At 48.9% G+C, this 23,297-nt stretch overlaps 1 protein-coding gene across 1 annotated transcript in view; it reads right to left on the bottom strand.

Annotated features, from left to right (window-relative positions):
* Nucleotides 1-23,297, bottom strand: part of SEPTIN9 (septin 9) — a 143,682-nt gene that overhangs the window by 108,933 nt on the left and 11,452 nt on the right. Inside the window, exon 2 of the mRNA XM_074607563.1 lies at nt 8,648-8,704. Coding sequence (XP_074463664.1) covers nt 8,648-8,704 — 57 coding nt within the window. The remainder of the gene's footprint in view (nt 1-8,647; nt 8,705-23,297) is intronic.

Raw genomic sequence — 23,297 nt, 5'->3', positions numbered from 1 at the left:
CCCCAAATGGGGTGTTCCTCCATACCTGAATGTCTGCGGTCATTCCCCACCAAGCAGTTGCTGGGGGAAAGCAGCATTCCTGATGGTACTACTGTTATTTGCTCTTCTTTTGAAGACCAGCCACGTGCTCTGCACCCTCCTGCCTCCCCGGCAGGTCACTGCAACACCTCCTACCCGGCAGAATGAGCCATCAAGGAGAAAAGCCTTCAAGAGAGTTACCACCGGGGTCTCGCAAGCACACAGATTAAAGGAATCACAGAATCATCTAGGTTGGAAGGGACCTTTAAGATCATCAAGTCCAACTGTTAACCCAACACTGCCAAGTTACCACTAAACCATGTCCCTCAGCACCACGTCTACCCAGCTTTTAAATACCTCCAGGGATGGCGACTCCTCCACTTCCCCGGGCAGCCTGTTCCAGTGTTCGACAACCCTTTTCAGTGAAGAAGTTTTTCCTAATATCCATCCTAAACCTCCCCTGGCGCAACGTGAGGCCATTTCCTCTTGTCCCATTGCCTGTTCCTTGGAAGAAGAGACCAAGCTCCACCTCACTACAACACGGCAGATTGCACCAAGCTCTGCAAACACCTTTCGGCTGCCCTTCTCTTTTCTGGCTTTATTTAATAGGGCAGGGCACGGGTTGCATTACACACAGCTCCCCTCCGCCACCCTCAGAAGAGCTTGCCCCAGGGAGCCCTGGAGCCAGCACAGCCGCAGCACAGCGAGGCCAGCGTCCTGCACATCACCGGCGCCACAGCAGAAAACGGCTCGGTTGAAAAGCTGCACAATTCCTAAGCATTTTACACACGGGAAGCAAAGGCTTGTAAGAAGCGACACTCTGCTCCCGTCTGTTGAAACAGCTCCTCTGGAGGGGAGACCTCACACGGGGACAGACCTGCTGAGATATTTGTTTCACTTTCTTTAGGTGAATCCCTAAACAGAGGGATTTTCAAAATATGGGGAAGGCACAGGCAAGGGACTCTCTCTCCACATGGATTTCAATGTGTGAGCATACTGCAACACCACAGGGAGATGCTGCCTTGCTGTGATGCTGCCGGAGCACGCCACCAGTGGCTTACCTTGCCTTAAGTCCGCATTGCTGAAGGAGGGCCAATCCTCTGGAGGAGAAAAAACACTCCAGAATTAGGTAGACAACCCTGTTTTCATCTAGCAGCAGAATCATCCAGGCCTGATACCTCTCTGGGCATCATCACATGCTTTTGATCAGAAATCAAACTACAAAATATTTAAACCAAGGAGGGACTGACTGCTCCACTGAGTCAATCAGGAGTGCCTCTTGCTACTGGTGCTTTTCTTGGACCTCATTCATTGCTTTCATGGGTCCCAAAATTTCAGCAGGGAGGACTTCGTACTTCACAGGTCAGCCCTGAACATCTACAGTGCTTTATCCACCAACCCATCTGCAGAGCTGCCTTACAAGTGAGTCAACTCTCTGCAAAAAAAGGCATGAAAGGCTGCGCTCCTGTCCCTTTGCAGTCCCAGACACAAGCTAAATATAGCGAGGAGTAAATCGGTGCTCTCTGCCTAAGGTACAATTAGGGGTTTTGGTAAACACTAGCCACCTCCGGATGCGCCGGCCTCGGAGGCTCAGAGGATGCCTGTGGTGGGCAGCCAGGGCTCGGGAATTTGCCTCTGCCCACGTGATGAGGGACACCAAGCTTGGAGGCGAAGAGGGAAAGTTGAGCAGCCGCGAGCTGGTCTGCCAACATGCCCGAGAGCAATTTGCAAACTGACATTTCAGCAACAAAAAGATGAAGAAAATAAACACCATGGAGAGACACATGTACTCAACCGAGAGAAATGTGACCACACGCAGCAGCTTAGGTAACCAGCACTGGGTGAACCAGCACATACAGCCCAGGCCAAGACACACCAGCCCTCCTTCCCTCCCCTGCTTTGTTTTTCCCCTGTTCCCAAGGAGATGGGTGCCAGACACCACACCCCACACGCACACGTTTCCATAGCTGTCCCACTCCTCCAGTGCCCGTCGCCACCTTAGCTGGAAGCCTGTCCTTTCACTCCCCAACCCCAGGAGGGCTCCTCCTCGCCTGCGCCATCAGCTCCTCCACGGCACCTTGGGTCAGCCACATCCCAGCGCAGCCAGGCCCCTCGCAGGACATGGACTGTGTCTGGCAGAGGTGATAACAAACATATTTCACTCTCCCAGGGCACTGTACTCTCCTATAGAGGACTGGTTTGGGATTTTTTTTCCCCTCCATCCTTCACAATGAGATAAAACCATATTCCACTACCATTCCCCTTCCCTGCTCTCCCACCTCCTCTCCGCTGCAGCTGACGTGAGGTTCCTCTGAAAGAGCATTAGACACTTATTCCAGAGATGTGTGGTCCCAAGGCGATAAATAACCTCATTCAAAGACTACTGCTCCTGTCCCGGAGGAGTTGCACTCTGCACCTCTACATCTCCTTTCCTCGGGGGAACCCTGCGGACCTCATCAACAAACCCATATCACACTCCAGTGAGGAAGATGATTATCTAAAAAGCGCAGCCTGCCACTAAAGCCTGCAAATATTACAGAGCATTAAATCCGTGGTGATTCCTGAGCCACTGATTTATAATTCACCGTCTCTGGTTTCTTCACCCCAGAGGCCATAGCACCAGGTGCTGTACAAAGAAAGCATCAAGATACCTACCTACTCCCTTGTGATGTCCAGTAGCCTTTTGGGACTAAAAGGGAGCCTACGTAAGACTGGAGATGAATCACAGGTATTGTAAGGGAACAGAATGACACGCCAGTGCTCAGCGCATCACTTCAATAGCAAACAGGCCCACGGCACCTGTCACTACTCCTTAAGTTCTTAGCTGTGCACACAAGCGCCTACACTCCCTCATTCACTGGAAGTAATGCAAATCTCTGCTTGCAGCACGTGGGAGCCCCACAGGGCTCTGCCCGGCAGTTTGGAGCCCACGTGTCTGCGTTACGCAAGGCCCATCCTTGTGTGTCTGTGCAGGAAATCGGGCACCTGAATCAAGAGCAGCCACCTCGCTCAACTTCTTGTTGCCTGGAGTTGGGTTTTCCCGCAGAGCCGTGCTGCTGCAGGAGGGAGCCTCCAGGCTGGCTGGCGACCGAGCTTCACCTTCGCTACTTCGCCCTCATGATGAGAAAGACCAAGAGGACACGTGTCAAGCAAGGGTTTGTCACTAGGGAGCCCAAGGAGAGCAAGCGGTGCATGTGCACAGGGACACTCTTTGGCACGGGGATCCGTGCAGCTGGGGTGACCAGTGCAGTGCTTAAAACAAAGGGGAATAGAGGCTGCCCAAAGGAATTCATATGACCTCATCTAGGGACACATCCAAAGCCATGAGGCTGCAACCACAAGGCTCCAGTTAACCAGTTAACCCCTGTGCTGCTCCACCAAGGTGAAAGGCACAGTCCTGGCTAAAAACGTCACACTGCAAAGTGATGTTGTGCATCCCCACAGCTCCCAGCCAGACAAGGGTTGCACTCACAGCCTGGATCCCAGCATGGCAATGGGAAACTGAAAAAAGGATGCAGTAAATGTTAGGACAACCTGAAGGTCTGGACCAAGGTTTTGGGAGAGGTTCCCAAACTCAGTTTGCTCCAATACCCCGATTACACGTAGAGGGCTGTGCTGTGTGATGGGGATACCCGTGCCCGAGCTGTGGGAGATGTGTGACAGTTCTGGCAGCATCTCCCTGGGGAAAAAGACCTCAAAAACCTAATGGTTTTTATAGCTCTCTGAATTAGCTTACATAACAGTAATCATGTACGCTCGACTAGGGAGCCCCTGGCTTTTGACATGTCTTTTATTTCCGCTATTCTGGTTAACTTCCAGCCTCACATAAACCAATTTCTAAAGTTGCTCTCTTACAAATTCCGGGCATAAATAGAGGAGATGGTCCTCAGGGCAAGGTCCTAAATCAAGAGGTGGAAACAGCAAGATTGTTGTCATACCTACCTTTAACTCACTGCGTGAATTTGGAGCATCCTAAATTAGCGAACCCTGCTGAAATTAGATGTTGAAGTGATGACACCCATTTAAGCTATGCCCACAGCTATGTGTGTTCAGCTCTTCCACGCGCCCAGCCATACATCTTTCCATTTCAGTGCCACGGGGAAGGATCTCGAGATTCATAGGCGATGCAAAAAGCACTGCTTTGACCTCAGCTGCCCTGTTTCCCCCCAGCAATGACATCATCAATAACTATTAAAGGGAAAATGCAAGGCTTAACCAGTGAAAAGCAACATAAGACAAGAACTATCTGTGCACGTCTTGTTGAAGTTTTCATGTAAGAATATATTCTCTCCACTTTCATTAATCCCAGCTACCAGCTCCTGCAGAGACCTCCTGGGTGCCCTGGGCAGCATGGCAGCGCAGGGCCGTCGTGGTCTGTGGGGTCCCTAGAGCTCATGCGCTGAGCAAAAGCTCACAAGGTCACACCACAACCAACATCTTCCAACCACCTCACTCCTCCTGCATCTCCAGCCCACGCTTGTCCACCCACTGTGCCTTCTGGCCCCTCTATCTACTGCCGTCAACCTAAGGAGTGGACAAGGGGCTCAAGCTGGTACAAACAACAAACACAACTGGCTCAGGAGTCCCTCCGCTTTATACCCAAGAGAAGTATTTAGACCTTAAGAGATGGACTGCCTGGATGAAGGTTTCATGACATCAGTGAGTGCCCCTTTCTAAAGCAACCCAGAGAGCTGGCCTTGAGCTTCATGCCTCTCTAAATTACGCCCTACGCTTCCAAAAAGCGCCGAGACAAGTTGTGGTTGACCCTCAGCCAACTGCTGATGATGCAGAAGTGGGGCCGCTAAGCACCCTGTCTTTTTTGGATGGAAAAGCTGTGCCTGCCCTGGACTGCAGCTGGCCCTGGCAGCTTGCCCCTGCTCCGCTCGGGCCGGCTCCAGGCAGCCCTGCAGCCACACAAAGGCCGAAACAGGAAAGTGGAGGCACCTGCTCCCCTCTCACCCCTTTGGGACCACTCATGAACAAAGCACCTGACCCACAAACAGCACCGGTGCAGCTGCAGTTCTGCTGCGCCGCAGCTGGAAGGCATCCTCCTCCCTGCATTTACCTACACATTAAAAACAAGCTGTTTTAGATAAATCAGTAAGCTCTACATTTTTTTCTGGACCCTCCTGCATTACCCCCGCCAGGGAAGTTCCTTCCTCCTAGCAAAAACCAAATTGTAGCCTGGAAACAAATCAAAGTACAGAGCACAGCTGGCTGCCCAAGAGGAATACGATGCCGATTTCTTCCACTCCAACTGCTCTGGGGCTGTTTTCTGGCCGGCTCGGGAACACATCGCTGCTCCGGATGACAAATGTCAGCACATATTTCTCTCTTTCAAATACATCAGGTACGGTTGCAGGAAAATGAAGTGGGAGTAACTTCCCTGACAAGCAGTTCTTAACTCTGCAAAAATATTGCCCTGAGCTACCCACATCAAGTGACAGTGGCATTTTAGGGGCCGCAATTCTGAGCTCTGATGGAGCCTTTTGTAAAGGTCGTCTTCCCACCCCGCTCCTCTCCCTCTGCCTGTTGAGCAGAGCCTCCAAACCAATCCCCAAACTCAACCTTATGGGCAGGGTCCCATGTTCTAATGGACGGGGGACGGTGCCAAGCCCCAGACATCTTCCTTGTCCTTCCAGTCCTCGAGCTGAGGCCCTCCCAGCTCCCGCCATCAGGCTGCGCCCCAGGACGGTGCTGTTGTCCAGCCCTGAGCTGGCCCGTTGCTGAGCTGCAGGGGTGAGGACCATACAACTAGCAATACTGTGGGAAGACGGAGCCAGCGGTGAGCCCAGCTCCACGCGTCTTCCACTGAACGGGCCCTGGTCCGGTTCAGCTCAGCACCTCCAGGGTGCTGGACATCAGAAGTTGTTTCTGTACCAATCATTGTGGCATCTCTTCATATAGGCAGAGCCCCGTTACAACCATGAGACACTTGAACGCTGTCTTAACCTGGCATCTCCCCCTTCCCAGGGCATTCCTCAGGTACACATGATATTAACTCCACTTTTGCAGCTAAATTAAAACAAACTGAGCCAAAGCATAGGATTCACATACCTAAAGAAATTACGGTCCCCTATAATCCTGTGGGGAAATGGGTTCCTCCAAGAAGCTTATTCTTCCCATCCTAAAGTGCCCTCACTGCGCAACGCTGCATACCAATGCCACACAACCACCTGCAAAGGTACAAGAAAAACTGACAGGAGTCCTAGAATAAGGTTTCCAAAAGAGGTCAACATCAGATCTCCAGGTTCCTACCATCATCGCATGCCCCAAGGCAATACATGGTGTCCAGATGACTGTGCAGCTGTCTAGATCCCAAGAGCTGTGGCTATGGAAATGCACGTCATCCCTTTCCTTGTTTAGGGTGGCAAAGAGCCCGAAGCAAGCCCTTTCTGTGATGCTTCACTTACAACCGCTGCTCAGCCATCCCAACCCCAATTTATCTTTTACAGGAACAAAAGCTTCTGGGTTCAAGGCCAGATGTGCAGAGGGGAAAATTTGGACCCGAAACAAGGGGAAACTGAGCTGCTGTTATATGGAGTCATAAATATTTACTGCAATGTAAACTGGGGCACTGAGCTGCTCATTTGATTTTAACTTGAAAAAAAAAAATGAGCATTTAAAAGGTCTCTCACCAGAAAAGTGGAAAAGTATATAATTAGAGTCTAAGAAAACAAGCTTGAACAAATGCGCTGTGTCTTTCAATTTAGATTCTCTACACTCCAGTTACCTTTGGAACTGTACCAATTCCCATTTCTGTCCTCGGACACATATATATGAAAACATGTGGTACCAGGGCTGAGACTGCAACCTTGTTTTTGCACATCCAGAAGACAAACATGCACTTCAGTTCAAAACTACCACCTTCTGCGCTGGTAGCCAAGTTTTGAAGCATCAGCTTTAAAACACAGCTCAGTTCTTCCGGACCGAACGATCGCTGCTGTGAAGCTTTAGCACCCAGACCAATACTGCGACTCAACACATTTTTCCCGCCATTAGATGTTAGTTTGGGGTGCAGTGGCCCGCTCTGACCATATTTACATCCTCCCACCGATACATCGCAACATTAGGGTTGGAGACGGTGACAGTGCACGGCTGTGAAGCTCCAGATGCAAAGTGTCCCAGCAGCAGGGCAGCATCACGGCATGCCACGTCCCCTGTCACCCTTGTCTGTGCCGTAACATTAATATCTGTCCCTGTGCTTATCACTGGCATTTGACGAGGGCCAGGCAAGCAGTGTCACAGCTCCCAGGGCATTTAAGTGCACGCTTAACCGGACATCTGTGACTAATCCCTATTCCACATGTGCTGATGCCTTGATACAGCAGAACGCTGAAGTCACCGCTCCAGGAAGGCATCCCGAGGGTGGCTTTCTCCTCCCACCCACACAGAGGGAAAAGCTGAAAACGTCTGTTTTGATAAGTACATCTGGGAGCTGAGACAGGATACGAGGGCTGAAAAGATGAATTGAAATAGCAAATCGAGCCTGGAGGGAGCAACTGTGAGTGACAGAGAGACCAAGGGGACAAGGCGGACAAAAGCCCTGAACCAAGCGTGGCCAGAGCAGGGTGTTGGGGCGAGTGGGGTTCTCGGGGGGACAGGCTGATTGCAACAGAGACAACTGCAGCATCCCAGAGCGAGCAAGGAGGCAACGCCAAGGAGAGGTCACATCTCAGAAGAAAACTTGAAGGAAGATTTCAATTGCACCTGCTAAGATGAACATCCGTGATGTACAAGAGACCCCAATTCTGGAGAAAGATGCTTCCCGTGGGGGTTTGGACCTTTGGAGCAGCACAGGTCCATCGGGGCAGGTAGTCAGCAAAAGGAAAAGCCCAGAAATGAGCTGTCTCATCTTCTTTTTGGGTATTTCAGACGACAAGACTGAAATTTCCTATTCCCAGGGGATAATGCAGGTAAGCACCAGGGATGCGTCTCTGTCCCCAGGCAGTCCCAACCGGTGTCACGCACACGCAAGCGGAGCACAACAGGCTCGGGCACTCCCAAGCACCAAAACTTCTGCTACTGCTTTCCTGAGGCTGGAAAACACCTTTTTCAAGGAGAAAAAAAAAACCAAAACAACAAAACCCTCCCCACCTGCTTCCTTTGGAATCAGAAACAGCTTCAGCAACATTAAGCTGCAATTAGGAGCGTAAATTTAGTCACAAGCACATATAATCCATAAATCTCCACATCCAATAAAAAAATAATAGCTAAGGAGAGTATGGAAAGAGCCACTAATTACTAAAGCTGTATTTCAACCTCGGGCCATTCCTGCTGTCTGTTGCGCTGTGTTAGACCCCTTCAATTGAGATGGGGCTTTGCAATTATTCTCTCTGGATCCGCTATTCAGTAATTAATATTTTATTTTATATTGCTCTCTCTTTTCCTATTTTTTAAATATATATACTGTTCTCTTTTTATATATATACTGCTCTCTCTCTGCAGCATAAAGAGCTCTGCAATTATTAGCAGCCAGCTTTGCCTTCCCAACCACGGCCACTGGACAGCAGGCAGGAGATGTGACTTCTGAGGGTTACCTCTTGCATTCTCTCTTTTTAATTTTTTTTTTTTTTTTTTTTTTTTAAATTGGATGAGGAAGTTTCAAAGAGAAATTCATGCAACTTACTTGGACTCGTCTGGTCACTGAGTCTCCGAAGTCTCCCGCTGGAGGTCCGGGTGATTCCTAAAGCAAGAAAAAAGTTTTGACTGAACTGAGGGGGTTCATGCAAACATGGTGTATGTAGAGCAGTCTCCCTGCTATGACTCTATATCTGGTGAGGCACATTTTCCGTTGGGAGTCTGCTATGCACAGTCATCTCGGTGATTGAAGGAATGGTATCTGTTATTTCAAACAGAAACACACCTGAAAAGAGACCTCCACCTTCCCCTGAAGATGTCAAATATTATTATTATTCAAACACATTAATCTATTTATTAATGTATTTAGCATTTCCAGAAAAAGCAGAGAGAACTTCTGAAGTCACTAAGTGGGACATGCACCTTCACCTCTTGCTCCACGATATTTTATCCGAGAAACAAGCGTAGCACTTCCAGAGACAGGTTTCCTTGCCGAGAGAGGAAAGCACAGGAATTTAAGGATCGGCACATGCCCTGCACTGGCAGAGAGCTCAAAGAGGCTCCTGCAAAGAAACCACTTCCCAGAGGTGCTTGGCCTCTCCGGCCAGCTCAGCCCCGAGGACAGCAGTAGCTCCCACGTTCAGCATCGCAGGAAAGCGAGGGGCGACTACTCCCCGGCCAGATGGCACCCAGCACCCTGGGAACATATCCTACAGGAGAATGCCATCATGGGGTTAGACAGGCTGAAACAGAAGGTACATCACGTGTTCTAGGCAGATGCTAAGCCAGAACACAGCGATCCAGATGTTGGACTAATTCTGCTCCATCTTTTTAAGAAAAAAAAAGTGTTCATCGCACTCAGTGGGGTAGCACATGGTTAATTCATACGTACTGTGCTGGAGAAAGGTATGCGAACATCTTAACCTACCCTACATCATACATTGCTTTGAAAGGCAAAACCCAGACACACCTGTCTCCTCCATTCCCATACCCACTTCAGAAAGGGATCGGTAACTCCCCAATGCCTGCCTGCCTCCCAGACTCCAGGTAACATTTCTAATCCATCAGCAACTCCTTTTATTTCCCTGCTGTCCCAGCTGCTGATTTGTGAAGTGGTGATTGCCACAACACTCATTTCCCAGATACGCTGAACAACTCAGCAAGAACCAGAACTCCCCTTAACAAGCCTTGGGTTAAAACCTAGCCTTACGCAGAAACCATACATCGAGTAGTGCCTCAGTTTCTCTTTTCTTAGCTCAATAAAAGTGGACACAGTAAATGCAGTGACCCACCTCATGGGGGACAGCAAAGGGCTACCAAGAGGATGAGGGGACTGGAACACCTCTCTTGTGAAGAAAGGCTGAGGGATTTGGGTCTCTTCAGTCTGGAAAAAAGACGCCTGAGGGGGGATCTTATCAACGCTTATCAATACCTAAAAAGGGTGGGTGTCAGGAGGATGGGGCCAGGCTCTTTTCAGTGGTGCCCAAGGACAGGACAAGGGGTAACGGGCACAAACTTGACCATAGGGAGTTCCATCTCAACACGAGGAGGAACTTCTTTGCTGTGAGGGTGGCAGAGCCCTGGCCCAGGCTGCCCAGAGAGGTGGGGGAGTCTCTGTCTCTGGAGACATCCCAAACCTGCCCGGAGGCGTTCCTGTGCCACCTGCTCTGGGTGACCCTGCTCTGGCAGGGGGATGGAGGAGATGATCTCCAGAGGTCCCTTCCTGCCCCAGCCATTCTGTGATCCCGCAACGCTATTCTGAAACTTCCCCATAAGCTATGATTGCCCAATACAGGGACTCCCAGAAGGTCTGTCAGCTCCTCAGTCTCTGGTGGGTCCTGCTAGAGGAACACCAGCTCCAGGATGGTGCCCACCATCTCAGACACCAGATGCTGGAGCTGTCAAGCTCCAGAATGGAGCCACAGAGATTCCTCAGTGCAATACAAACCCCATCTGAGCAGACCAATGTTTTGAATCAACATTTCTACTCTGCAAACGGGTAAGAAACTTACAGATTTTTGGGGTGATGTTGTTTAGTTATATTATTTAAACTATTTTCTCACCATCTACCAGATCTGTTGTACAAGAAGTAAAGGGATTCAAACAGCACCAATTTAAGCTGCAGAACATCCCTAAACTGTGATTTGTAATACAGCCATAACTTCACAAACCACAGCAGCTGGAAGAGTGCATCATATAAAAAAAAATAAATAAGTACATATATAAAAGGCAGGAAAGCTTTCATACCAATGAGCCCTGGGATGGAGGAAGGGAAGGGAAAAGAGCTGCCTGGCAACTCAACGTGGAAAAAGTGTCTCACGCTCAGAAACCCCTGCTTATATATATGCATATGTGTGTGCATTTTCTCTCTCCCTTTCCTTTTCTAATATAAAAAGCCTCTGTGCTTACAAAGTTACGTGGCTGAACCACAGGGCCGGTCCCAGGGAAACGGCGGTGCTGCCCGACCGCGGTGGCACAGGGAGAGCCCCCAGCCGTCCCCACCCGGAGCCATCCCCAGCTCAGCTCAGCCCCACAAAGAGCACCACCAGCCCAAGGTGCCAAAAATAGAGCCGGGACGTCCACCCGCACGCGTGGACACCCAGCCTGTCTCCAGGAGCTTTATCTGCTCTGCAACAGGGCAGACCGTGCTGCTCACACACCACTCGGCCTGCAGTTTCCATTACCAACTGCGAGAGAAGGGATGAAGTTTCTAGGAGCTTATGCACTATAACCAGCATTATAAATTTCAAACTTATTTTTTTCTATTAAACCAAGTTCCTGGTTTTGTTGTGGGGTTTTTTGTTTGGTTTTTTTTGTTTGTTTGTTTTTTGTTTTTTTTTTCTTAATTATTTCCTCGCCCTTAGTGTCTACCGCTTCTTTGAACACTACCAAGAATGAAGAGCCATATTTCCTGGGCTCAACAGAATTTTAAATAGCACTTCTTCAGACACACTGGAGGAGCACTCGAGCCCTGGCTCGGCTCCTTGCAGAGAACGAACACCTCTGCTTTGTCTGCGTGCAGGCGAGGTGCGGTGTTGAAATCTGGCTTTCATAATTGCTCAAAAAGCATCGGAAAAACTCCCCTTACGGGTGGCACGCTGAAGAATGCAGATATGCAGCCATGCTGAGGTAGTTAAATACATCCTTTTATGTTCAAAGGCTTCATTCAGTCTGTGGCAAAGCAGGACGGAAGCGGAGCGAGGAGCTTACAAGCTTGGACAGGATCGCACATAGGAAATAGGCTTTATTCCCTTTAGCAACGACTCCAGTGGAAAAACACACATAGGACAGGGAGCATCCAACGCAGTGCAGCTGTCAGAGCATCCATGCCCTGCCTCAGCCCCAACCTTTTAGGCAAACATTTCTCAGAATTTGCTTATCTGCCCTGCCTCGAAGGTTTTCTCCGAGGATCTGTAATTGCTATTCACACCCTTTTTAAAGAGGTAAACCCAAAGGTGGACAAGCTGAATTGATGTGCTCTGTAGCGGAGACGGCATTAGAAGGAAGTTTTTCTGACAGCTGTTGCTTCAACCCCTCTTAACAACATTAATAATACATAATAATGCTGTTAATCCCTTTTCAACAGAAGGGAAAATAAAAGAGCAAACAAGAAGTTCATACAGGCTGTCCAACACCTTAACAGAAAATCTGGAAAGAGGAGGGAGCGCTACGGAGTCCAAGCCAAGCTTGTTATCCATGATACCCCCACTGCCTCTCCACCGAGGGAGGATCCAGACAGTCCTGGAAAGCAGATAAACAGCAGGGAAAGCTGGCAGCCTGGCAAGGCAGAAGAGAAGATCTGTAAAAAAAAAAAAAAGAGAGAGAGAGAGAAAGCAACAGCTAAAAATATGCTGCTCTGAACACAGTGCCAGGAAGCCGGCGATGTGGGCAGGACCGGAGAGCATCGGCGTGCTGAGCGCGTTCTGGGGTTACCTCTATTTATAGCATGGAAGCAGCAGGCTGAGCCCGGGTTGGGGCTCTGAAATGAGAATCAAAAGGTTTCCACCCCAGACACAGCGTCTGTGAGTCTTCCCTCTTAACGCAGTTCAAATGCCCTCCAGCTACGTTATAAGTTTCTTGTAGCGCACTGGACTAAGAAACAGAATGAAATATGCTTTATTTAGCTAAAAATCAGGAATGCTTCCCCACATCCCTGGCAGAACGACTTCAAAAATTGGAAGAGTCCGACAGTTAAAATCGGTCAATCCAAGAACAGTTCATCCAACCCAGCGGATGTGCGGCAGCAGGACGAAGTTATGACATTCGCAGAGCTTAGCTTCACCTTGGCTCACTGGCCGAGCAATATTTTTTCACATTTTATAATCAACAACTAATTCCCTCCAGATCCCCAGGCTGGGACCATATGGCAGAGCAAAAAGGCCGCAGCACCAAAGGACACCGGGCTTCACCGGGGTCTCCTTCGCAACTGCTGAAGCCACAAATCACTCCAGGAGGGTTGTGGCAGTGCAAGCGAGATCCCAGCCAGGCTCACGTTTAAATCACTCCCTCCAGACAATATCGGGCCAAATGTTCTACTATTTTGTGCTTCTTGCAGCTGCTGATGTAACACACCATGGCTGTAAAGTGTTCCAGTACTGGAACGGGAGCATTTTATAGACACTTGCCCTGATGCAGACGTGGGGCAGGGCAGCAGGGAGCCTGAATCCAGCCTCTCTGGAGAAACTGTCCTTGCTACGGCATGACTTTTCCAGCTGACTTTGCTGAATCTGAACCTAGAGCTAACAAGGGAACTGCCCGAGATGTTCACCTCCGATATAGTCAACATGTACGTTCTCCAAAACACATCAGAGTTTTTGCATGATACACCCCGAACTTTTTATGCATGCATGTAATAGTAACAAGACAAGCCACTTGAGATTTATTTTCTCCTCACAGTGAGTGATCCTTGCCTCTACACTCATACCATGTAAAAATCAAAAGACCAAGTGAGCAATTTCCATTATCAAGAGAAACCACAGGGTGAAGACAAACAATGGAGGATGTAACCCAGGAACTTGCTCTCTCTACACAGTCCAGAAAAAACAAAAAACAAACAAACAAAAGAACACAAACCAAATAAAGGTTGTGTTGGAAAGGGACAGGCCAAAACCAGCAGGAGACATCCCACACTGTGCTGGAGTCAGCAAAGCAGCACCAGCTCATCTGGGCAGCCAGCGTGACCCTGGCTTCTGTTAAATGTATTTACTAGTGGGTCCAAAATCAGAGAATTCAGTTTCCTTCTTCACCCAGCATGAATGCAGCAGGGTGTCCAGATAGCACTGGAGACACGTCTCCATCCAAGACCAGTTTCCTCCTATGGATATTTCCACACTCCTGCCTTCCAAGAGCTGTCTCCTGGGCCATACAGGCCTGTGCCAGGTCATGGAGCCACGCCTAGACTCCACCAACATTGGCACTGGGGTGATGGGAGACAGCCCCCCCACCCCCCAGGAGAACACCACTTCAGAGGTGTCTCCAGCACCTACACAACACCAGCGTTTGAGAGTTGTCTCCCTCCAGGGCAGGATCTGCAGCAGCCTGTGCACTGCAGAAGCACCCAGCCCTACCTCCTCCAACCCATCCTGCCCTTTGCTATCTCCTCAGGCCATCCTGCCATCAGCTAAGGAGGAAATAAGATGACAGCAAGGATGTCACTTCATTCACCCTGCAGCGGATGCAGAGCTGGCACAGGTACCAGCACAGACTGCTGGGACGGAGTTTTCCACTCCCTTTTAGGACGTGCACATCCATCACAACACTCTTAGGACCATACAGAGTGTGAAACCTATCTCATTTTATCTACTTCACAGGTACTAACAAGAAGGCAAAAGAATTGCCTTCACCAATAGCTTTATTTCATCCTGCTCCACATAGACAAGCTCTAAAAGCTCCTTAGATAAAATGGCTGGAGAAAATGCCATCAGCAATGAGGCCTGGAGCTGTTAACAGAGGGAGGGTAACCCACACATGGTTTGGTCCACATCACACAACCACCACGTCCGTGACTTTTCCAACATACCAGACCAGCTGCTGGAGACTGAACCGCAAAGTTTCAATGCTGACAAAGGACATCACCTTTGGAGGGAGAGCCCTGCACATGGAGCTGTGGGTGTCACTGGGGACAGCGAGGCTCTGGAGGAGCCAAGGACTGCAAGGGAGATGCATCTGTTTGCAGAGTAGCAAAGGAAGAAGTATCTCTATTACTTCAAGCTCGAGTCCAATGAACCACACAATTACAACTTCACTTCCATTAACTTGAAATCCACTTGCAACATTAACCTCAAAAGGAATATGTTTTAAAAAAAAGGAAAAAATTCACATTCATTTCCAGCACTAATCAGAAACACGCACTGAAGAATAAAAGACATTTTTCCAGATTCTGTGTAATACAGACTCTTTCCAAAGAAGCTGAGCACAGCTAGAAAAAAAACCCTTCAACCCATGCGCATGGTTTCATTCTGGATCAAATATCTCTGGCAGCAAATCGAGCTTTCACTGGGATGGAGGGATGCTGAGGGAATGGAGGGATGCTGTTCCCAAGGGGCAGCGATTACAGACTCGGGAGCAGACCACTACCGTCTCCAACACGGCTCCCACCACATGGGTGCACCAGCAAGCTGTATGTGTCTAGGTCGAAGGCTATGCGTGGACCATACAGCTGTTTCTCTTACATGGGAGCTGGATACCATCAAGCCGGGGCCAGATGACACCGCTAATCAGCACAGCACCGTTAATACAAGCGGAGCCATGAGTTCACACATCAAAAGAACCCAGCCCAAGGCTGGATTACAGATAACCCCCAAGAAAACCCACAGGAAAACTGGCATTAGCAAGATGCATATATACCTACCACAATGTTATACTTCTAGCAGGTGCCAAACACATTCTAACACTAAAAAAATGCTCCAAAAGCTTGTGCTAGTGATAAGAGGCAGCAAGAATTAGGCCTCAATTTTTCCAATGCTAGAAAGGCTTCCCCAAGCCCAGCAGTGGCCTGCCCAGAGCTCCTGGCCACAGCAGAGGGCCAAGTTAAATAGAAGGACCAGTCCTGCACATGGTGGTAGAAGATGACATGGGACCCAGCATCCTAACCTTGGCTCAAGTTCAGGCACTGATTCAAGTTTTTAACTCAAATTAAACCGCAGTAATTCTCAAAAAAATCAACATAGAGCTCCAGGCCAGAAAGGTGCCTTGACTGACCTGCAAAACCCACACATTTCAAGCTTGTGCCTGAAACGAGTCTTGGCTTTTCAGAGACGTTCAATCTCAGTATCAAGATTAGAACCTTGGAGTGACCCCAAGTTCTTTGGCAAGTTGCTCAATAGTTAAAATGGCCTTCAAACAGCACAGAGACCATGCCTCTTCCCCGCACGTTTGTTTTGAGGTGAGCAAACTCAATCCTCAGATAGTCACTTGATAGAAATAACAAGATCATTTCCACCACTCTTTGTGATCATCTGTTCTTTACTGCCCACAAATACCTCACAGCTGATAGTCATTCGGAGATATGCTGGACAATCATGAAAGCACACAAAAAAATTAGCACAAGCGGTTTTTCATGCAAAAAAGCATGTTAGTCATCATCTGTGATCCTTCTGGTTAGAGCGTTTCAGTAATCCGGCTGGGCAGCAGAGGGGATGCCACGTCACCACACTGACACATCAGATGACTTGTATAAATGCATATTTATAATGCAAGTATCCACAGAAATTGGAAGGGACTGGAAAAATGGGTCTTTTGTACGTACTGTCAGATTTGCTGGTTTATGTGGTTCTTTTACTTAGCAGCAGGAGGAAAGGGAGAAGGATTTATAAAGGGACAGAAAACTGTTCTTGTGAAGCTATACTGATTGGGAACGGACCTGTAACTGCTGTCAAGTCTAAAATAATTTCCAGTTCACTGTTGAAGCTAACCAGATTTCCAAATAGTTCTTGTCCCTCTAAATTTACCCTGTTCTCGGCACACTCCTCATTTGCTCACACTCCTTAGCTTCTGAAATCCGCGAGAGAACTGGAACCCTAGAACTACACCAAACAGTGTCCTCACGGCATTTTCACTATGTGAGGGTGTTTCGCAAAGAAGGTCACAGAGCTCACAAAGCCATCGTGAGAGCAGCTTGGATCTGGTCCCATTTGTTTCTGCAGAATCTGCAGCATCCCAGCAGAGATGGGAAGGAGGAAAAGCGTCTGAACTCGTCCAAGCTGCAGCCTTGCTCAAAGGCAGCAATGATCAAGCTCTTACATTAACCAGCTGCCACAAGAGATAGAAGCGTGTTAGTTAATGATCAACATTAATAGCACAAGAGTCCCCAGGAGCCTGAATGGACAAGGGATAAGGTTTAGCATGCAGAGCACTATGCAAACAGAACAAAACAAGCGATCTCTGCTCATCCTTCACCTTCCAAGAACCCCTCAAACATTTACAGCACCCAGACTCACGAGTGCACCTAACTTCCTCAGGTTCATCTGGCAACGGCCATGGATTAGTTGGAGAAAACCACTATCAGCTTTGAAGGAAGGGAAAGGAATTTTAGAACTGCAATGTGGTATTTCCATATGGATCAAATACTCTCAAGCCACCCCACGGCTCTCCTCCCCACAGGCCCATAACGCCCTGGCTCTGACCATAGCGGAGAACTCCTGGTGCAAACTTCCCAGCATCTGGCTCTCCGCTGCACTCTGACACCCTGCACAGCTTTAGCACACTAAGCAGCAATGTGTTACTTTGGGAAAAAAAAAATCATCCTTACTAAGATTTTAAATCAATCTTATAACCTCAATGCAATCCAAATTTTATTTTTCAGCCACGGGATTTGCTCAGTGACCACTCGCGGCTTCCCTGCTCGTTTCAGACACACAGAACAGCAAAACTTGTGTTTCAGAGGGTCCCCCCGCAACAAACATCCCTGGATTTATTATCAGAGCCCTGCAAGCCTGGGGCTGCCATCAGGATGTAATACAGACCCCTTCTGTTTGCCAGGCTCTGAAAGGCAAATGTTGATTTTTCCCAGAGAGGGATGGGGGTGTATATAGAGGAGAAAAGCCGAGAACAAAGAGGCAGCAGCTCACCAACCAAAGGGCTGCCGACGACAAAGGGCAGAGGTTAAGGGTTCTCCTAAGCCTGGGTGACCCACCAGGCTGCGTGGCGGAGGCATGCCAGTGTCTATAGCAAACAGGACACCCAGAGCAGACCCGGCCACCTTGGACTCCCCAGCCTTAGCGAGCAATTCCTCATCCACAGCTGGAGGAGAAAAGGGGCAGTCTTTGGCTGTGAGACCAGTGGCTGGCTCTGAAGACACTGCAAAGGAGAAAAAAACCTCAGCCAGGGATTTCACTCGGGTGCGCACACACACAAGTCCAAGTCTCACTCCAGTCTCATGACAAAGTGCCCTTTTCTTCCACACAGCACACAAGATGCTCCACTGCAGCCATCTGACATCTAGGTGAAGGAACCAGGGACCGGCAAAGAAGCAGCCAAGGGACCACAGTTGCTAAAGCCCATTCCCTCCCTAGCCAGAAACTCAGATTCACAGAATGAAAACCCACAAACTGCCTGGCCATTTGTTTGGGAACAGGTAATGTTAGAGAAGCATTCAGCTCAAGCAGATGGCGGTCACTTTTCTCTCTGCATCAAACATCCACACAAACGTAGTTTGGGCTACAAACAGCACCTGAAGCCCTTTCACCTGAGCATCCCTAGTGTAGCAGCAGCCAGAACACACACTTTGCAGTCATGTGTTCACACTATGAGTCTGTATCACTTTGGAAGGAGCCCTGCAATCCTCTGATATTACGCAGAATCACCTGGAAGTCAGAAATCCCTAGATCCAAGCTGCAGTTCAGAAACCAGCTCCTTAGCAGCCCTGCACAAGAAACTTAAGCTCAGAATCACAGCTGCACCTCGGGACACCAAACATCCACATTCTTACATTTGCCTTTAACCCCAAGTCCAGTCGCATCTCGATCTCTGCTCATTCGAGGCTAACCTGCCCTAGGAAGATGCTGAGGTGGGGTGGCCAGGGAGGACCAGCTCAGCTGCAGAGGCAAAGCCACCTGCAGACAGAAGAGTCAGGGACCCCTCTGACTCCGTCACAGCTCTCACCGCACATAACTTTCCTCCTCCACATATCCTTTTTTCTGCCTGTAAAATGAGGTGTCAAGCACTTCCCCTGCTTATAGGAGCAGGAGGGGTGTATTATTTGATGTTCTTAAATTTGAGCTGTACTGTAAAGAATGATTTGGGTACTATCTATAGATTACTGAGACAATGTCCGCTGTCCTTAAACATCAGGAAAGAAGAAGTTACAATTTAAGACTACGATGAAGCCCTAGACCCATGCAATTGAGGGTTTTCTCCTACTAATTCTGCCCCAGAAGTAGCCAAGGCAATCCAGTTTCATAAGCTAGTAACATTCTTTGAATGTTTTTCCCTGTATCTTACAATTATATTTAATAGTGGCTGTAGCAGGGTAATTGGAACAGAAGAGAACTTCAGCCAATTTTTAGGACGTATTTGAGTGCCTAATGTTGCAGATCAGCTTACACTAGAGTTTGCAAAAGTGCCTTTACGAAGCGTAGTACAACTCCATCTCTATCTTGAGAGGGCCTAAATGCATCTTAAAACCACCGATGCTGCCCTTACAGTTCTCTCTTCCATCTCCAAGTCAGACACCCACAAAAAGACCAACCACAATCCCAAAGTCAGCTACACGAGCTGCTTAAAGCTGTATCTGTGAGTGGTCAGCAATTAACACGGAGATTAAATTTCCTGTGAGCTCCCCAGTCTCTCGCGCATGCAGCATTTAAAGGAGGACTAGCTCTCAGAAGTACCCATTGCCCCTGCTGAGCCCCAGAATGTCATGTCCTGCCCCCGTACATAAAAACAGTAAGGCAACCAGCATAAAAACACTAAATTAATTTAAAACCAAGATGTAGAATTAATATATAAGTGCCAATATCTTATCGGCTTGTCATTTTAAATCTTTGAATGGGACAAAATAATTCTAGACCCAACACCTACCTCGCTGCCAAGCCATGCTCTCCACCAGTCACCTCCAACAGAGGGGCAGCACGGAAATTAAGAATAGGTTCATCTAAATAAGCCCCAGCTGTAGAAACCACAGCTACTTGATACTAACTCCACAACACATGCTCTTCTCCCCAGGTACGCCACAGTCCCAGTGCAACTCGTTCCTCTAATGGGTTTCTGCAGCTGCCAGCAAGGGAAAGGCAAAGCACCTGGCACCACCAAAAAGCTCAGCCCTGGCAAAAGGCAGAGTGAAATCACTCCTGGCACAGGTGGAAACCGTTTCAAAGCACAGAGCACTGCCTGCAGCCTCTAAGGAAGCTTTTCTCTCTTAAAAGAGGGCTCACACAAGCAGACACAAAGCCTATTCTGTAGGTCTGGCTGAAAGGCAGCATTGTACGTGGAACACGGCACACTCGGGGGCACAGAGCCGGGCAGCGGAGGTCCAGCCCCAACCCAGAACTCTCCCTCGAGTCACTCACCCCAACGAGACAAGTGTTCAGCCTCCACTATGAAAATCCTCACAACAAAAAAGGCAAGCGCTGCTATTTCTGTAACAAATACACATGTATGCACAGGACTGAGATCTGCTTTGTGGATTTTCCTGCTGGCGTGGATTTTCCTTGGAAAGTTCAGCCTGCAACTATTGAGTAACCTAACCCCTCACATGCCAAATCCCAGCACCACTGAGACCTTGCTCTGTGCTAAGCAGCAGCATGAGAGAGAATTCCCCACGTGGTGAAGCTTATGGACTTCCACCATATGCCACACGTAATGAACCACGCTGTGTGCAACCTGCCACAGCCTGCCAAACCCAAAAGGTTTTTCTCTGTCTGGAGGCTCAGATCACTTCTGATGACCCCTAAACCACTGTCAGAGTTTATTAGAAAGCTGACCTTTTGTGAATAGCATCCTTCACAGTCAGAGGACTCCAAGACCTCTTCTTCAGAGGGGGATCCATGACACTGCTGCGTCCCTCTAGCCCAAATCTGCCCCAACCCTTTGGTTCCCCTGCAGGAGCATCACCCAGGCAGGAACCTCCCTCCCCTGTCCAGAGCTGCGGGATCAACAAGGGGCCAAGGGAGGATGCTCTGGGCTGGGGGGGGGGTGGGGGCTGTGTCAAAATTCCAACCTTATCTCCAGTGGCTGAGATCACGGGTAGAAAATGTTTCTGTGTTGTCTCAGCAAGCTTCCTGCTGGCACCCCTCTTCCTCTCCACAAAAGCACCTCTTTGTGAAGGGGTTTAGAGTCAGAGAAGAATGTTCACTGGTACAGACCAAAATGCATTTACTGCATTTACCATTTCTGAGACATCAGATCTGTAATAGTGCCTGTCCTCAGTGTGCCTTTTCCTCAAACAGCTCTGTCCTGAGCAGCTCAGGAGAAGCAGCCCCAGCTGCACAGAGGGATGCTGCCACTTCTTCTGAAAACTGCCGGTACCCCGGGCAGTCCCTTGCTGCACTGCTGCTCTCTGCAAACTGGTGGCCACATGCTTTAGCACCTGTGAAGGAAGGATGCTCACTAATTTGGACACCTCTGGTTATCATCCTAAGGCCTAGATTTGACTCTGCTCTGCCACAGATCCCTACAAGCCTCAGGGCAGCACCTGCTTGAGCATTTCACATGAAATGCCTTTGAAAGAGCCCCAGACGCCCTCCATGGTCAGCAGATGAGACGGGCACTGCAGCCAGTGAGTCACCTCTGTCCTGAGATGGCAGATAGGGTGATTCACCCAACAGCCCCCGGCTGGAGAGAAGCTGCAGGGACCAGCTCCGATTCAGATGGCTGCTTTTAGGTGGCCCAGCTTAAGCAAAATCAAATTCTACCTTGTTTTTATCTGAGCTTCAGTCCTCTGTAATACAGGATTCTCAGCTCTCTCCAAGCTTAAAGATCAATGTCTCAAAGACTGAAGGCACTTACAGGAATAGGAAGCACTTTGGTTATCTGCACAGTCATTAGACAAGCAGCAGGAGTCAGGATATCTGATTACACCCCATCCTGGCCACGGAAACCAAATGAAGCAGCTTGTTTCTCTGCAGCTCAGTTTCCTCAGCAATAAAGTGGACATAAGCATATGTCTTTCACAGAGAATTTTCCATGGATGCTTGAGAAGACTTTGGGAGCACAGGAGAAAAGGTGATGTTTATTCACAAAGCAAATCCCCTGGAGAAGCCCGAAGCCCCTCTGGAGGGCTCTGCCCTGGTGGTACCAGCGCAGAGCGAGGCCCCTGCCACGTAGCCCCATGCTCCAGGAGAAGGTGAGAAACAGCCACATCCCTCTCCAGAGGGAATTGCCACCACTCACACCATAAGTTTCCTCTGCATAAACAAAGCACTGACCTCCAGCACTGCTGGGCATCTGTCACCATCGGTTTATTCCATAAGAAAGTGAAATTAAAAAAACCCAACATACCCAAACACACAGCTGACACAGCACTTAATCTTGCAAAGATTATGATTACATGATTTGAAAAGCAGAGGAGGGTGTTAAGCCCCCCAGAGCAGAGGTCTCTACTTGGTTTATAGCTTTATTTTGCCCATAATCTACAGATAACAGGGCTTGGATGGTTCCAGGATGTTCCGAGGGACTATGCCAAGACAGTTTTTAATCCAAAGCCTGGTGTCCCGGCTGTATTTTGACCTAAAGATACATCATTCAGAAATTTCCCATCAGAAAGGTTATAAAAAATGAAGATGATCCCAAGTGGGGATGAAACACCAGTATGTTAGAGAATACTAGAATTTAAACTAATCCTGATACACTGGAAATGGGCAACAGTCAGAAAACCCAAGTAGGATGCAACCTGATTCAGTAAGGACCAGTGCAAAGGCCTAATCTATACACTAGACTCCCTCGAGTCAGTGGGTACAGGAGGTTCCTACAAAAGATTCATATCCTACGTGGGCTGAATCCCCAGATTTTACCATCATCAACTGCAGAAATAGCTCAGGGTGACAAGTACTCCAGGCAGGTGCTTGCAGGAAGATGGGATGGAGCTGACTGCAAATTGAGGTGCGGAAGGCAGACTGTCAGAGCTCTGTAAATGAGGTTCCCGACAGCATCCAGGCTCGGCCTCGGGAGGAGAAGTTCACCTTGTGGAAGATAGAATTAGACCATTCCCTTTACAAATCTCTAACACTGCGCACTGGATCCTCCATGTGAAAAGACAACCAGGTGTTAGGGAGAGAGGCTCCGCTTTAAGAGTTTGTTTGCACTACACCAGCTTGTCTATCTGGAGTCCCCCCTGTGTAAGAAGCCAGGACAGACCACCTACATGAAGAAAACCTGACCACGTGTGGCCAGCCTTGCGGCAAGCAGACTGCTCCCATCAGATCTGCACAGGTGGCTACTGCAGCCAGCCCTTTCCCCACAGCCCTAAGAGCACAGAGGGAGCCGCAGCGCCTCAGGGAAACACCCAGACATCCTCCCCTCAACAGGGTTAACAGGAGGTCCTCCAGGCTGTGTTAATAAGCCATGATTTTGCCTTGAAACTTTGAGTACCTTGGAATAGGACAAGGTGCTGCTTGCCACCTGCTCCAGCTCCACGTGACAGCCAGGTGTTTGCTTAGAGAGAAACACAAACAAACCCACCCTGGCAAGCTCCATACTCTCCTAGAAATTCAAATAAGGTCATCTCCAGACGGAAAGCAGGAGAGCATGGAACAGTCCCAGGC

The sequence above is a fragment of the Larus michahellis genome, chromosome 14 (genome assembly GCF_964199755.1).
Source record: "Larus michahellis chromosome 14, bLarMic1.1, whole genome shotgun sequence".
Taxonomy (NCBI): domain Eukaryota; kingdom Metazoa; phylum Chordata; class Aves; order Charadriiformes; family Laridae; genus Larus; species Larus michahellis.
The sequence above is the reverse complement of the archived record's forward strand: the minus strand, read 5'-3'. Positions and strand labels throughout refer to the sequence as shown.